Below are 16,351 nucleotides of genomic sequence, written 5' to 3'. Positions count from 1 at the left end.
ATGCTGAACTTGTCAAGAGTTAATTACTTGAATTTCTTGTCTCTTAATGTGTTTGAGAGCATCAGTTGTAACTTTGTCAAGATGTAGAGTTGGTACACAGTGAATAGACCCATTTGAGTAATTTTCTAATCCATATTATGGCAACAAATCTTCAACAAAGTAAAGAAAAAATGACAATTCATCTAAAACATTACGCACCAGGAAAAGAAGAGTGAGTGTTTCCTCTGTTGAACAGGATAAGTTAATCAGAGTAACCAGCCTTAAAAACCACAAGTTAAGGCACCCCAGTTACCATGTGATTCCTTATGTGTTCCTTCAAAGTATGAATGACTTCAGTATTAATTTACAGTGTAGGAAATAAATGAAGAGAAAAGGAAAAAAAAAAAACTCCAAGACCAAGACTGGTGGTTTTTGTTTTTAATTTGTTTTCATTACAAAAATGTTGTTGGTTTGCTGCTGAGTTGAATGTTCAGACTGTAAAACTGGCACCAAATGAATTTCAAAAATCAACATTTTAGACTAAATCAACACATTATTACCTTTAGGAATGAGTGGGCATGACCAACATGCACAAAACCCTTTTGTGCTATGTTGGAAGAGTGGGGGGGGGGGGGGAAGACATACAAACATTCAAAGCCCGAAAAAGTTATGTTTGGAAAAACAAAAACTGAAAAAAGGGAAAGGGAGAATTTTTACAGTTTTTTTGTGAGAACCCCATGGGAATACACTTGGACAGAATCAGCAAACACCATGTAAAACCACCAGAACAAATGTATCAATTTTACAGTGCATTCAGTTTTTCCATTAATAAAAAAAAGTAATGATAATGTCAAACTGCATTCATGTTTTCAGATTTGGAGGCCTTTTTTTCCTGAACAGTCTATTCAAAATGAACTGTCTTGAGCTGTTACTGCCATGCCGGTTAGCTTCAACCAGACTTATGCTTCACTTGTCAGATTTCTTTACTTAAATAAAGACATGAACAAAACAAAAATGAAGCGCCGGTCTTCTCACGGCTGTTTTTTCCATCATTTTCCTTCAAGTCTGAAATAGAAAGAAAAATGTCAGTTTACTTTGAGCTCTGCATTGCCATACAACTGGTAAACATAGCCTACAGTAAGGCCCAATTCCATTTCACCCCTTGGCTCTAACATTTAGCTCTACCCCTGTTTTGCATGTGCATGCCTAGGGGTAGGATGTCCTGATTTTTGTTAGGCTGGAGGGGTAGGGGAGTCTTAGGGCTACATGACCCTTCAAAACAGAGATTTTTTAGAAGCACACTCAAAACGAAGGGTTGAGAATCACTGGCAAGATGGTGGCAAAAGCAACCAAGGAACCCCAAAATTCAAGTATTTTCCTTGTTAAAAATTACACTAACTACTACACTGCCAAAGTTTTAATGTGTTATCGCTAGTAGTTCATCTCAGTAGCTAGCTTGCTAACTTTACTTTTCCACCTTAAATGGTGCAACAGACAGCAAAAGCAGCAGCATTTAAGGTGAAATGGAAAAATAAAATGTAATAAAAGCTTCTAAAAGCTAATTTCAGAAACAAAAAATGAATGGACAATAATTATTAGGCAGGGTCACCTACAAGACCACCACCACCAGCAGCCTGGTAATGTTATTTATTTACTGTATTGGTGCTAATTGGCAAATGTCACAACCTTGAAGGGTTGTCCCAATTCTAATGGGTAGGGGTACAAAAGAAAAATGGCATTGGGCCTAATTATAGTGGTAGTAATGTACACATGAATTGGACAAGTGTGCTTAACATCAAAATGACAATGACCTGAATGCTACACAGAGTACTTCAGGGGAGGATCATGCAGGTCTTTTTAACCAGACAACAGGGAGGTTTTCAGTTGCAAATCACAGGCATGGACACAACAAGCACCATATACAACTCTCCAACAAAGTAAAACTGAGTGCCCCAATCAAGAGGCCTCTGAATATAAGCTTAAAGCTTGGAAACCACTGTCTGGAAACAAATGTGGCTCATTAGGATTGAATGAATTAATGAAGAAATGAAAGCAATGGGAATGATAGGAAGGCAGCAAAACCACTGGTCTTCAACAAGAATGAGTAACACAAAGGCGATGAAACTATTAATGAAGAAACGCATTCGCAAATGTACGCGAATGACGTCTCAGTGCTGCCCACGCGATGCAAACACGTCCATGCATTTACACTGCAAATGTAAAACGGATGCTGCTCTTTTGTGGATGCAAGCCTTACTTCAGCCTGGAAGACCGGGCTTTGTTACTATCAAAAGGCCTTTTACCGCAGACTTCTATACTTAGCCAACCTACTACTCTGCTCAGCAGCAATCCTGAAAGAGGAGGAGAGAAAGGAGAGAAGCAGCAGAATGGAGGGTTAAAGGAGCATTTAGTGGAAGAATCAAGTCCCCTCCCCACCACCCGCAAAATGTTTCGGCCCATTCCTAAAGCACTTTTAGGTATCCAATGCTGGATATTTTTTTAGTTTAGCACTGTAGCTTTGAGGATAATGTAGCCTAGAAGGACTGAAACTTTATACTTAAAAAAGCGATATGTTTGATTATGCTGTTGGATAGCCCAATATCAATGAAAACTCCTTCAAAGTGTTAATGTCATATCAGGGCTCCAGACTAACACCATACCACAATCCCAAGGATGATAAAAATAGCACACAGGGTGGGATTAAAGCTCTTTTTGGGTTGCTTAATAAAATCAGATTACATTATGGCAGTAGAAAAATACACAAATAAACACAGTGGTAAAGCTAGTATGGCATGACTGACAGAAAGCTTTGGGATGGTTTTGGGACTGTTATGCAGCATTAGCCACTTTCAAAATGTTCTGGTATCTATATCTATGCTGACATGTTTATGGACACACTTTTTTATTCTACTGCAATGACCAACCAAAGCCAATTATGGGGGATCACAGGGGCATAATGCCACTCAGCTCTGGGCTGTGGAGTAGTCAAACTGATTTCTAAAGTGCCAGAAGCTAGAGCCCAAACTCACCAATGCACAAATTGCTAAGTGGTCAAATCTTCACAGCAAATATCTCAAAATCTAGTTGAAGGCCTTACAAATATAATTTTATACTACTGATTTTGAAAGAAAAATGGGACGAGCTGGTTTCCATTGAGCAAGCTTTTTTCGTGATCATGTATATTCATATGCCAAAAGTCAAGAGTTGCATTTAACCTCACTCAGAAGATAACACCTCACAACGTATACAGGTGATACGATCAGTGTACTTCCTTCTATCCTAAGACTTTTGGCGCATAATGGTGTGCAGAAAGTGGGCTAACTGACTACTGAGTCACGCTACTTTAACCTCATAGCTCCAGTGTAAACTTCAGGCACCAAAGGTCCCCCCACTGATAAACCTGAGGTAAAGAAAACTGTGTAAAATAATACTTTTAAACAAATTTGCTTCAGAAAGGACAGAATAAGAATGTACAAGGGTGTAAAAGATCAGTCCCAGACAAAAAAAAAGTTGGACTAATCATTTAATTAATTAGCAGCAGCAAAGTGGTTGTGAAAGTAGGGTTAATTTAAGCATTTAAGTACTCAGACATTTTCAGCTGCATCTATAAACCCTTCATATCCCAGTGGAGGTTTCTGAGGACACTACACAATAATAATGTGAAGGATCGCTATCCAACAAGGCTTCATCTGCTCCTTATGGGCATGAGACACAGAACAAATGCTATTCTGTGAAGCTAGCACATCATCAAGACCAATGCACACAGGCTCTGAAGTGGCAGAGCAAATCTGAAGGGATTTGGGCTCAGTATCCCGCTAATTTTCTCAAGCACTTTAAGTGCTCTTACACAAACTACACTCTTATACTGATCTTAGATCAGTTTAACTAATTCTACTGATGCTGGGCCTTAGGGAGGAGGAACCAGTGATCTACATGTAGATCTACATAATATAAGCACCTTTAATTACCAGTGACTCACTCACAGGATTTCCACTAATGGCAAACTAGGAAACCTCAGTAGATTATTTTTCCCCAAACGACATACATCTGTTGAGTTTTTTAACCTCACTGTAAATGTGAACTGGATGTGTACTGTACCTTTTTACTGCTTTCTGGGCCAGCATTCGGTTTCCGGCCAGGAATGTAAGGCTGCCAATGATGGCCAGGTACTTAAGGGTCTGGAACATGTCGAGATGAGTCCAGTATACGTACATCAAGCCCAGCATAGCTACAATAGAGATAGGGACACAACGCAGAAATCCTTAACCGACATGATCAATTTGTTGTCAAAATACAAAAATACAAAAATTTAAATATGTCTTATACCTGAATTTGAGTAACACAATTTCACTTAAAAAATAAGCAAAAGTTCTCGTTCTAAGCATACTTTAAAGTTTCATATGCAGTGTAAGATTTAAAGGTCTTTTATTTTATGGTTCTTTCATTAATTTTGCGGCAGTCTCTAGTATAATGAGCGCCCTGTGAGCTGTTTTTTTACTGCTCCTGTTTCAGGCTGTTTTAGTTGGTGGAGGAGTGGGCAAGGAAGAACTACAGGATTTTGGCTCTTACACATGAATATTTATGAGATGCAAACTTCTTGCCTTTGATAAGCTAACAGCACTGTGTGACGCTCCCTCCAAAGCTCTGCAGTAGGCGGTCGCAAGCCAAGGTGGGCGAGGTCATGAATCCTAATTTACGGGTTGACATCAGTCCGGAGGCTTTTCATGATTCACGTGCAGCATGCATATGCTACTTAGAGTGACCTACTGTATTTCATAAAGAGCAGTAACTAAATGCTTTCTAGCAAAATGACATCTTTAATTCAAAGAAGTTTTAATTATGAAATATACAGCAAATCCAGGGTTCTTGCACTTAAGACCTTTTTAAGACCTTTAAAGACTACTCAATAATATTTTAGACCAAAGACTTTTAGCACCAATCTCAGCTTGTGTCAAATTCCATGTTTCGAGCTTCTGCTTCTTTTCTAGATGGGCTAGTGTTTCTCTGTCTTGGCTTAAGACTTAAATGCCTTCACACTCAAACTGGATGGTCTTCTTGCATAGTTTGCAGCAAAACATTTATTAAATAATTACAATTAAGGAATTAAGGAAGCGTCCCAGAAACACAGAACAAAGACGTAACCTCAAAAAGAAAAAGTAAACATTTAAGACTTGACTAAAATAAATGTGAGGCCTTGAATGGAAATCTGGCTGACCTTAAATTCATGGTTTCATTTTGTACATTTAAGACCTTGAAATCACTTGCTTGCTTAGACCCTTTTCTTGCTTGCGATATTTAAAGAACACTGACACCTGTTCAAATGTTTTCAGTGGTTCTAAGGTTTATGCACTCACCTGCATGGCCGATGTGGAACAGCAAAGAACTGGGAGACAAACTGAAGTTTGAAATGTTGGCACCCAGCTTAAACCACTGCACAGAAAAAAGGGGTAGGGGTGGGTTAATTTCTAAAACCCCCTTTTAAGTGGCAACACAAATACAAAATTCTGTTCTATGTAATGCAGAGAACAATATTTCATGCTTAACCTCTGACAGCTGAGCAAACAGTCTCATCCTCAATATGAACCAATATTAACTGAAAAGACACTGTTTCTGGAAACGGATGTGAAGTGCTTACCAGAATGAGCAGTAGTAGTAAAGGGGAGAGAATGAGGGCGGTGAAGGTGTTGGACAGAACAGTGGGTGGCCTCTTCTCCGGCTCACGGAACAGATGCTAGAGGAACAGAACATCATCTTTTAAACACTGCAGTTACGTTTACGATTTATGCTCAGTTTCCTCACATAAAACAGGGATAGTTTCCCCAGACTAGCTGCTCCTCCAAATATTATGTGAGGATGCCTCAGAGGTGCTCGATTGTGTTTAGGTCTAGAGACATACTTGTCTCTTGTCCCAATTTACACCCAAGACCTTGAAACACTAACGAGTCACATACCACCAGGGAGAAAAAATGGCTAATTGGGCACAAATCAGCCATTTTCAATTAAAGGTGTGCTGATTTTTGTTGTGAGCAGTTTAGATATTAATGGCTGTGTTAAATTATTGTGAGGGCATAGCAAATTTACACTGTTATACAAGATGTACACTGACTACTTTACATTGTATCAAAGTATCATATCTTCAGTTCTGTCCCACAAAAAGATATATTAAAAAAATAATTGTATAGCCCTAGCATTATCCATACCTGGGGAAACAGCAATTTATTTTTGTACTTTACATAACACTAAGCAGTTAACAGTCAGTTTGGGCACACCTTCACATTCATTGTTTATTTATTTTTCTCTATGTATACCAGTATTTAATTCTAACTCACAACTGATGCTCATAAACACAAAGAGGGACAGAATTACAAATAATTAACTCCTGACAAGGCACAGCTGTTAACTGAAAGTCATTCTAGGTGACTCTACCACATAAATCTGTGGGTTTTTTTTTCATATATAGTACTGTGTATCATAAAAATGATAAAATGTAAAAATTTTAAAATTTATATATTTTTTTCAGCATTAAACAGTGAAATTTGAAATTATAATGAGCCTACCTGGATCTCTGGTTTGGGAACATACAGATTCTTGGACTGAATAGTTGATGGAGCCTCTTCCTCAAGGAACTTGAGAACAAGATCAGCCTGTAAGGAACGTTTAAAAATATGTATTTGAAAATTAGTCAAGATCTCAAACATGTGCAGTGTTTAACAACACTAAAACACTGGTTCAGTTACAGATATCCCATGTTTAATATGCTTCCATACCACATTCCACAGGACTGGATTCTCCAGGGTAGCATCTCCCACCATCAGATACAGTGCATAGGTGCCGGACATGGAGTCAAACTCAGTCTTTCTCTCAGCCGTGTCCAGCTCAAATTTATACAGGTTCTTGCTGTCTGGTTCTGCCACAAAGACCACCTCCTGACCAGTCTTTTGGTTGTGCAGCCTCACAAAGGTCTGAGAAAGGCAAAAAAAAATTTATCAGCTTACTCAAGAACCTCAGAAATAGTAATACTCGTAGAACTGGGCAGGAGTGGCTGCCCATACAGACATCCTGTCATAGAGAAAAGCAAAATAAAACTACATTGGTTTAACCAGAGGCTTTTTGGTCATACTGTACATGCCCTATATTTCATGTCTGAAAAGGGTTACAAAAGCTACTCATTAGCACTGTAAATTTCCGGGCTAATACTTTTGGTCATTGACGGAAGTCTTGTTGAAAAAGGACATAGCAACATGGCATATAACTGTAATTTAAGTCAATCGTTACAATAAATGTTTCACTTTGTCAAGGGCTTTTACATTAATAACTGGGTGCACAATGAAAGTCAAAAAGTTTCCTGATGTTCACAGCTTGGTCAACCTCATACCTGTTTTTGCAAAGACAAAAGTTTTGTTGTGCCTTTAAATGATATGAAATATTTAGTAGTGAGGAAATGTCACGACTTGACTTGTTGCACAGGTGCAGTGTCCCATCACAGTAACATGCTGGAATTCACTGAGCTCCTGAAAGCGACCCATTTTTTCACTAATGTTTGCAGAAGCAGCCTGCATGTCTAGGTTCTTGTTTTTATATGCCTGCAGCCATGGAAGTGATTGGAACACCTGAAGTTAGTGATTTGGATAGGTGAGCGAATACTTTTGGCAAAATATTGTATCTGTTCGGATACATGCATTGTGTTTTAGAAAGACCAGTTTAAACCCCTTAAAAATAAACAAATATTTATTTAACTTTTATTATGCTTTTGGACTGGTGCCATTTTAAATGGGTGAGAAAAAAAAAAAAAAAAAAAAAAAACCCTCATTGTCTGGATTGTAAGCCATTCTTTTAGCACATAATAATACACTTCATTAACCACGTTTCATGAGTGCTATAATGTTTAAAAAAAACTGAATGCTTGTTGTTTTAATACAAATATATGGTGATGGTTTGAATAAGCTAAAACATGTTTTTAATGCTTGTAACCAACTCCGAATATAAAAAATATTACACTTTCTTTAATACACTATATAAGTGTCTGTGTGGCTGCAGCACATACCTGGTGAGGTGTGAGCTCCACACCAGTGGTTTCATCTACAAGCTGGAAGGTCATTGCAAAGTTCTGGTGACTGTCCGCTACAAAGGATGCCTTGGACTTGCTGGGATACTCCACTCTAAAAATTAAACATATACAATATAAAGCTGTTGTGTCCATGTTCACACAGCAGGTAAGTCAAATCCAATTCTCAGACATTTTTAATTCCGATTTGGACCACTGATTTTGTGCAATATGTGGTTTTAAAATTTGATATCAGATTTGTAGCAATGTGTCTGAGCGGCCAGATCGGAATTCATGGGCCCTTTTATGCCAAAAAGAATATTTATAAAAAAAACAAAACCCAAGTGACTTTTATGCCAAAAGAAAAATCAAAGTAAGTCTAGATGTGGAAAATGGGCAGCAGCAGAAAAACAAAGCAGAAAAAACTGGACTGGAGAAATGATGATACGTATGATCCATAATATTACATTCATGATTTAAAGCAAGTTCACACGTATAAACATCAGTTTCACAATGAAGCAATACAGAGCACATTTGACTGATCTTACCTGGTGGTCTTGGTGCCAATGCTCTGATCCTTATCAACCACAGACAGGTCCATGTTATTAATGGCCACCTTGGTGGAGACTTTTACTTTGAGCTAACGATACGGAAAAAGAAATAAAACTCTTTAAAAAACAGAAAAATAATTTAATACCAGGTAAAAGCTCTATTGTATACAAAACAGATTAATGAAAGAAAGAGCACTTTGTGTGCTGCACTGAAAGAACTGACAGCATTTTGTTCAGGGATGAAGTCAGAGAAAGACTTTACGGGGAAAGACGACCCCCACTTGACCTTACAATTGGACACTACAATGACTATATAATTGCTCTTTCAAAGCTGTGCTAATTTGGTTAAATTGCAGAATGAATCACCCAGCTTGAACAATTAAGGGGTGAAAAGAGAGCAACTATCTGACTTTCACGTAGCAGCTTATTCAGGGCTACACATTCACGTCATAAACACTCAACACTGAAAACAGGAATGCATGCATTTATAGTTTAGAGTCAAACCTGGAAAAAAAGACAACTTACCTCAACATGGTTTGCGACCAAACGGCTGTCTCCTTTTACAGCGACAGAAAACTGATAGTAGCCACTAGCAGGCTTGCTAGCCATGAAGTTCAGCTCAAAAATCCCACTAAATATGAAGAAACAGTTTAAACACATGATCAGGAAAAAGTATAGTACACTAGCTTCCGTTACACTTTATCTACAGTACTATAGACAATTGGGCTCTGACATCAAGCTGATTGGCTCTCTTTGTTGAAGGATAAAAAGGTCTTCTTATTTACAATGTCTCTGCAGAGACAACATGTAAACATATCAATGTGTGACAGATGTGTTACAGGGTCAGATTGTTTCACATTGCAGACAGATACAGGTCACGTTAAGATACCCAAATACAATCTTGTAACATGCGCATAGGCTAATTTATGCTTCTGTGTTCTGGGGAGGTGCACACCAGTCTATGGTGTAAGCTATGCATAAAGCATATGTAGGTTACAATGTAGAAGCATAAATTAGCCTTTGGCTTCAGGTGCATCTCATTTGTTTTATATTAAATCTAGTGCTGTGGCATGCAGAGCCTTAATCATGAAGATTGTGTCACTGTTTTCATATTATTGGGCATAATTGTGTTTATATACCTCTTATATCAAACAACAGAAAAACAATGGTTTGTTATACACATACTCTCTCAGGGTGAATGGAGTCTTGCTGAGGATGGCAGCCTTCGATGCCACAGAGCTGGCAGATTCCACCACCACATCAGCTGAGCTTAGAGGCTGGCAGAGAACATCTGTCACCTGGAGCTGTGGCACACAAACACACACAACATCAATACAGCATGCCTCAAATGAAATGCAGTATTAAATCTATGGTTAATTTTATTATTATACTAACTGCCTCACTTCATACCCTGCAGAGAGTGAAGTTTTTACCTGTAGGAGGGGCTGGCTGTGCGACACTGTGGCAGGGCCCAGAGCACTGACGATTACCGGCTTATGGAAGCGGTTGTTGGAGAAAGCTGCAGCAGCACTGGCCACACTGAAGATCTCGGACAAAGAGTCCCACGACTTCTTACTGAAGATGGAGTTCACCAGCTGGATCACCTGATCCTGTAAAAGAAAAGAGAGATAGTTTGCCCCAATGCCATTTCCCTTTTGCCCCCATCACTTAGCTGCACCCTCAATTGTGCAAGTTTGTATCTAGGGGATATAAACTTGAAACTTGTCTGGATAGAAAAAAATGGGGTAAACATTTCAGTGGGGCATTTCAATTAGATGGTTGTAAGAAATCATGGTAAGCTGGCTGCACAAGCGGGCAACAAAATCAGAAAATATAAATTTTCTTTGTTAAAAATTACAATAATTATTGTATTTTTGGTCCACCTTAAATGGTACAACAGTTACATTCTGGCACCTGTTGGCATTTAGGGTGGTATGGAAAAAATTGCAAATATTGACATTTTAGAAGATCCAATGTCCTATGAAAGACAGCAAGACGTGTAAAGATATTCGCAAGTTATTGATTTGAAAGCAGCAATTCATTTGGTGTTTATTGTAAGATGTCTAAATAGATCCAATTTACTATTATAACCTTCCTTAAAAGTGTGTACTCCTTAGCTATACACAACTTTAAACAAGCAAAAACATCAGAACTTTACCTCTTTCAAAGGGGGCTCCACATCCACATGGTCAGAAAGAGCATAAGCTGCAGACACAAATAGTGCTGTGGCCTCTAGACCTTCCTCAAACTGCAGGTAGACACCACCCAGGTCATCCAGCCGAGCAGCCAGATCCTGCAATTAAAAATTTACTAAATCAGTGGTCTTGTGAAATTAATAGATTTTCCTTTTTTGATACTTAAGCTTTACAGAACATTATACGATGAAAAGAAGGAAATAATCAACACTACCAACAAGTTTAACATCAGTAATCACAGCAATACATAATCAATTATTATTATTTTATCATCATCATCATCATCATCATCATAATCATCTTCACCATTTTTCTTCTTCTTATTATTATTATTATTCATAACATGCCCAAGATAAAAATAGTGTTCTTGGATTCAGATCTATTAATTCTCATTTAGGAATGAATAGGTTTTCCATTGACTCCAGACTGGCACACACAGCCACACACAGGCTGAAGTAAATTCTCCCTCACCTCAATTTCCTCCAGGATCTCTCCAAGTTCAGCTTGCTGAGAGAGGCGGGAGGCTGTCTGCAAAGCCAGGGTGATTCTGTACACACAGGAGCAGATTATTAAACATCTTAAAGGTGTATTCAGGTGTGATGCATCAGCAAAAAACAGTTGATTAGAACAATTTTAATATGAGTTCATGTAACGAGAAAAAAATAGAAAAGCTATGGTTAGTCCAGTTTAACTGGATGAACAGCAGGATATTTTAAATCAGACTGTAGTTTATGTGACAGATTCTTTTAATTGGTCACTGCTGATGCATCTAGACAGTAATCACATTCATAGCAGCAGAAGCATCTGGACACAACTACTGTGTTGGATCAATTATGTCAGATCAGTGGTAAGATTGGAACCCTTGCTGCTGAATGGAATTAGTTTGAACTCTGTTGCTCTTCTGTCTAAAAAAAAATATATTTTTTTGCAAATATGAATATCTTGTGTGTGTCATCCTAACATTGAAACATCCGCAGTTCTGAATGAGATTATAAAAATCCCAAAAAGTCATAACTATCAAAACATTAACATGGTTTACAGTTTTTCCTAAATTATTTTAAAACCGAAAAATAATCAAACACAACATGCTGTAATTGCCATCAGTGAAAATCAGTGGTACAACACAAACTCAGCAGATAATGTTGATTCAAAGGATTCACAATATACATTAAACTATGTCTTAATGTATTGAGTATGTACAGAATCCTTAACCCAAGTAGTCATCTTGCCAATGCTAAGATATGCCTGCAAGGCTAGTTTTGATACAGTGATGATACAGTGGAGTATACTCACGCCAGGACATTGTCCTCCTTGGAGATCCGTGCTTTTAGGGCACTCACCACCTCCTGGGAGGCCAGAGGGAGGCCGAAGGAGCTGAGAGCACTCACTGCCTGATGGATCTGTGAAACTGTGGAGTCCTCACTAACAGCAGCATGGAGTAAATCCCGCGTCTCATTCGACACATGGATCTGAAGAGGACCACATTAGCAAGAAGTTGTACCGAAGTTTTTAAGCAACAACCCATATAATTATCATTCTATATAAGTTAGTTTTGCAGAAATACCTCACAAGAAGCTAATGCTTGGCTAGCCTCCGCAGCATAAAAGAGAGACTCAACACTGGAGGAATCCACGTTTGCCTTAATGAAGCTGCATGCACCCTATAAAAAAAATAATAATTAAAAAAGCGTGTTACACCTACCGACAAGAAACAAGGAAGCAAAAGATATTATAGGGATTCTTAACCCACTACAGCATGCCAGTCCTTACATTTGCATCAGCCACGGACACTCCCAGCTTGCTCAGGCCAACAATGGAGAAATATGCAGATTTTAAGTCTGTAAATGGCTGGCTTAAAATTGCTTGAAGCCTGTCTACATCAGAAGGTGACAGATGATGTGATGGGGTCAGTGCTTGGGCTCCAAGAGCCAGCATGAAGACCAGCAGGCTGACCAAACCTGTAAACAGAGAAAGGATGTTAATGTTGCAAAATATAAGCATGAACATTAAGAAAAGCATTAGTTTATCAAACATTAATGGGGCAGCTTCAGAGGGACTTAGCCTTGAACTAGTACTGGACTGCACAACATTATGAATTAATATTGTTTAGGAATGCTTTTTCCAGCAGTATCTTGTTTTAGATGCATGCTATTAAAATTTGTATCTACATTTATCCAAGCCTAAATTAAATAAAATCTAACCATTATATGTGCTAACTTTATTGCCTATTGAGACACAATAGTGGAAGTTTGATTGCTTACAGACAAGTATTACTAAGTTTCCTAAAAGGGAATGTAGGAGTTAAGAGTTCAGAAATAAATATTTAGTAGAATAACACAGGGTTTTAAACACAGTTTCCATGCATCTCGGCATGTTCTCCTCCTCTCTGCATGTTCTCCTGCACACTACTTTTGGATAACTTTATGCCACTCCAGGTGCAAAAAAATCAAGCAGTTCAGCTTGGTTTGATGGCTTGTGATCATCAATCTTCCCTTTTGTTTATATTCCAGAGGTTTACAAGTTGGTAAAAACTCATCATTATGTGATATCGTGTATATCAGCGATTCTTGACTGCGATTTTGATTTTATTAGACCACTAATTACACCAATTATTTGTAAGCCAGTTAGCTACTGATGATAAAATGCTTTAACTTATATTTGCATTTGCACACGTTCATCATGAAGCCAAACCCGGATGCACACCCCAATGGAATTCTATAGGACGTCATCTTTAACCGTCTCTTATTTTAGAAGCACACTATTAAAATTTTACCTTATCTAACCTACAAGAAAAAGAAATACAGGAGTTTTTAGGAAACTTTAGGTTCTTGTCTTATTCATTATTTACCGACATGAGCTGCAATTCAGCAAATGAATGACAGCAGACAGAGAGCAGCAATAGGAAACATTCAACTATCCAAATCCTTACAGACCTTAACATTTGTATAATAGCTAATTTGCCGCAGTAGATTAGTCGGTATATTAATGCAAAATAAACACAGAGAAGAGCTCGAGCCTAAGACTAAATTAAACAAAACCTCCTTCACGCGCGTGAGCGCTTAAGCGTTAGTTACTGCAGTTAGCCACCAAGCTAACCTAGACCTGTACTAAAAACCCGGAGGATAGCGCCACTTTTAATAATTTTAATACAGAGCCGTTACCGGAAGTAGCTCCTTATTCAAACGCACGAGATAAACTCACATTTCTAGCAGAATTAGATACAGAAAAATAAGAAAAAGCGATAAAACTCTGAGACAGAGGACTTACGGAGCAGCGCCATGTCGCCGAGTGCAGCGTCACCCAAAGAGAGAGGGGTTAAACCTTTTCAGCGCGGCGCGGGGAGATCATCTCCAGCTCCACAGCCTTAAAACTAATACATATAAAGATACAACCCCGATTACAATACAATTAAATTTAATGCCAAGATTAAATGAACCGAAAAAGATATATGAAAATATAAAAAATTTTATACTATAGCTATTTTGTTAAATAAACGACAGTAGTTACAACCGTCACTCCCACACAGCGATAATGGTACACTCCAAACGCTAGGAACTAGGAACCAAATAGGAGAAATTATTATTTAATTTTTATTCTTATTATTATTTTATCTATAGTAAGCGGAAAAATAAATAAAAGCCAGGCATGTTGTATTATTTTTTTAATAAAGGTAAATATTATATTGTTAAGCAAAAGCAAATCTTGCAAGATTTATAAAAAAAAGAAAGAAAAGAAAAAGGGCGGGGGGCGTTTTTAGGCATTGTGTCTATCTTTGATTGGCTGTGCTCTGTACAGCGCGCTCGGATTCTGTCCAATCAGAGCCTTTATACTGAATAAGACTAGTTCCACAGGTTACCTGTAAGGTGAATTTGGCCCTTACTAGGGAATTTGCAGTGGTGGCCTTTATTCCTATAGTATATACAGTACCAGGGCCAACCAAACGTTTCGACACGCCTCTCTTTATTTCATTTATTTTTTGCATTGAAGATTATTATTAAAGACATGGAAACAATTAAGGCACAAATACGGAATTACATAGTAAACAAAAAAGTGTTTGGCCTCCAAAATTCCTTGACCTAAACTTAACCAACTGACATGGTGATTTGGGATGAGCTGGAGCTTCACAGCGTGAAGGAAAAGCAGCAACTATTCCAGGTGACTCTACCTAATAAACCCACTGAAAAAATACAAAGAGTGTGCAAATCTGTCCTCAAAGCTAAATTTGGTTACTTAAAAGAATCTAAAGCATGAAAAACATATTCTGGCTTGTTTCATTTAATTAGTCTTCAATATTAAGTTTACAATGTAGAAAATCACAAAAAGAAAGAACACATTCAATGAGAAAATATGTGTTCAAACTTTTGACTGGTACTGTATATGTAATGTCATATTTATACAAAACATACTGCATACAACTGGGTATCAGAAGGTATGAGGAAATTAAATGTAAGACGTTTAAAGACTATTTAATATCAATCAATGATACAATTAAGACACCTTCACAATAACAAAATGTCAAAATAGCATACAATACCAATACTACGTTTACTCTAAACTTGTGATAGATATTCTTAATTAATCCAGAGGGAAATTTAGCATACAATAGCAACAACACAATAAGATTAATAGTCAGAGAACGTAGAATAATAGATAGATAAATAAAGGGTGGCTTATGTGGCTAAAGCCCAGGATTTTTTGTCAGGAGCCTTTAATGTTTTTAAGATAGAGACAGGGATCAGGTCTAGAGATTGTGCTGGCCACAATAGGGTCTTAACCCTCCTATTATGTTCACGTGTCAGGAACAGTAATGATGTTCCAGGGTCAGTTTGACCCGGTGCATGTTTAATTAGATGTCTGAAACCTTACAAAGCAGTGTAAATATTGATCTGACATAACAGTAGGGGTTAATCTGGTGGTCCTTCATTCACACCTTGTTTGACCTTGCAGTCCTGGAGCAATTATGTCCTGCTGGAAAAAAAAGTCCTTTGCAAAGACAAATCTGACTGATTCCAGCCTAGCTGACACATTCACAGATCATCACCGATATTTGCGATTCTTTTTGTAAGTTACTTGATGTCATCCTGCAGTTTCTGGCTGATATTTGAATAAACTGACAGTAAATCTCCAGACCTGATCCCCAAACCTCAAATAAAGATGATCTGCTTGAATTTTTTTGCCACTGTATCTTTTTAATTTTTTGACCATTTCTCCTTTTCTGAAAAGGAATGCTCTTAATGACGATATATATATATATTTTTTTATAATTTATAGAATAAAGTGGTCTCTTATTTTTTCTGAAACTGTATAATCTGACTGTGGTAGATATGCTGCAGAAATTAAGAATATACTTATACTAATATACAGTACAAGCCAAAAGTTTTGACACACCTTCTCATTCAATGCATTTTCTCTATTTTCATGACTATTTACATTGTAGATTCTCACTGAAGGCATCAAAACTATGAATGAACACGTGGAGTTTTATGTACTTAATAAAAAATGAGCTGTCCTCCACAGTCACCGGACCTGAACCCAATCCAGATGGTTTGGGGTGAGCTGGACCACAGAGTGAAGGCAAAGGGG

At 37.8% G+C, this 16,351-nt stretch overlaps 1 protein-coding gene across 2 annotated transcripts; it reads right to left on the bottom strand.

Moving 5' to 3' along the window:
• Nucleotides 1-402: 402 nt before the first annotated feature.
• Nucleotides 403-14,139, bottom strand: rpn2 (ribophorin II). Of its 2 annotated transcripts, none has more exons than XM_007251377.4 (17): nucleotides 14,036-14,138; nucleotides 12,539-12,726; nucleotides 12,334-12,429; nucleotides 12,063-12,238; nucleotides 11,241-11,316; nucleotides 10,733-10,867; nucleotides 10,008-10,184; nucleotides 9,760-9,878; nucleotides 9,100-9,205; nucleotides 8,572-8,663; nucleotides 8,024-8,138; nucleotides 6,747-6,941; nucleotides 6,537-6,623; nucleotides 5,615-5,710; nucleotides 5,334-5,409; nucleotides 4,078-4,207; nucleotides 403-1,044 (listed from the first exon to the last, which is right to left on the bottom strand). In XM_007251377.4, the coding sequence occupies exons 1-17, from the start codon at nucleotides 14,046-14,048 to the stop codon at nucleotides 1,029-1,031; spliced, it is 1,893 nt and encodes a 630-aa protein (XP_007251439.3). In that variant the 5' UTR covers nucleotides 14,049-14,138; the 3' UTR covers nucleotides 403-1,028. The 2 variants fall into 2 exon arrangements, with proteins under 2 accessions (XP_007251439.3, XP_022538054.2); XM_022682333.2 differs by lacking the exon at nucleotides 403-1,044 and adding an exon at nucleotides 2,237-2,330 and having other exon boundaries at nucleotides 14,036-14,139.
• Between the last annotated feature and the right edge of the window lie 2,212 nt (nucleotides 14,140-16,351).

The sequence above is a fragment of the Astyanax mexicanus genome, chromosome 24 (assembly GCF_023375975.1).
Source record: "Astyanax mexicanus isolate ESR-SI-001 chromosome 24, AstMex3_surface, whole genome shotgun sequence".
Lineage (NCBI taxonomy): Eukaryota > Metazoa > Chordata > Actinopteri > Characiformes > Acestrorhamphidae > Astyanax > Astyanax mexicanus.
This window is presented reverse-complemented; position numbering and strand designations above follow the sequence as displayed.

Excerpts from the sequence above, each read along its gene's own strand:
- rpn2 (XM_022682333.2), bottom strand. Across the intron at positions 5,711-6,536 it reads TTCCCAAACCAGAGATCCAG|CATCTGTTCCGTGAGCCGGA; the intron begins GTAGGCTCATTA and ends CTGTTCCTCTAG. Across the intron at positions 4,208-5,333 it reads GTTCCACATCGGCCATGCAG|CTATGCTGGGCTTGATGTAC; the intron begins GTGAGTGCATAA and ends TCTCTATTGTAG.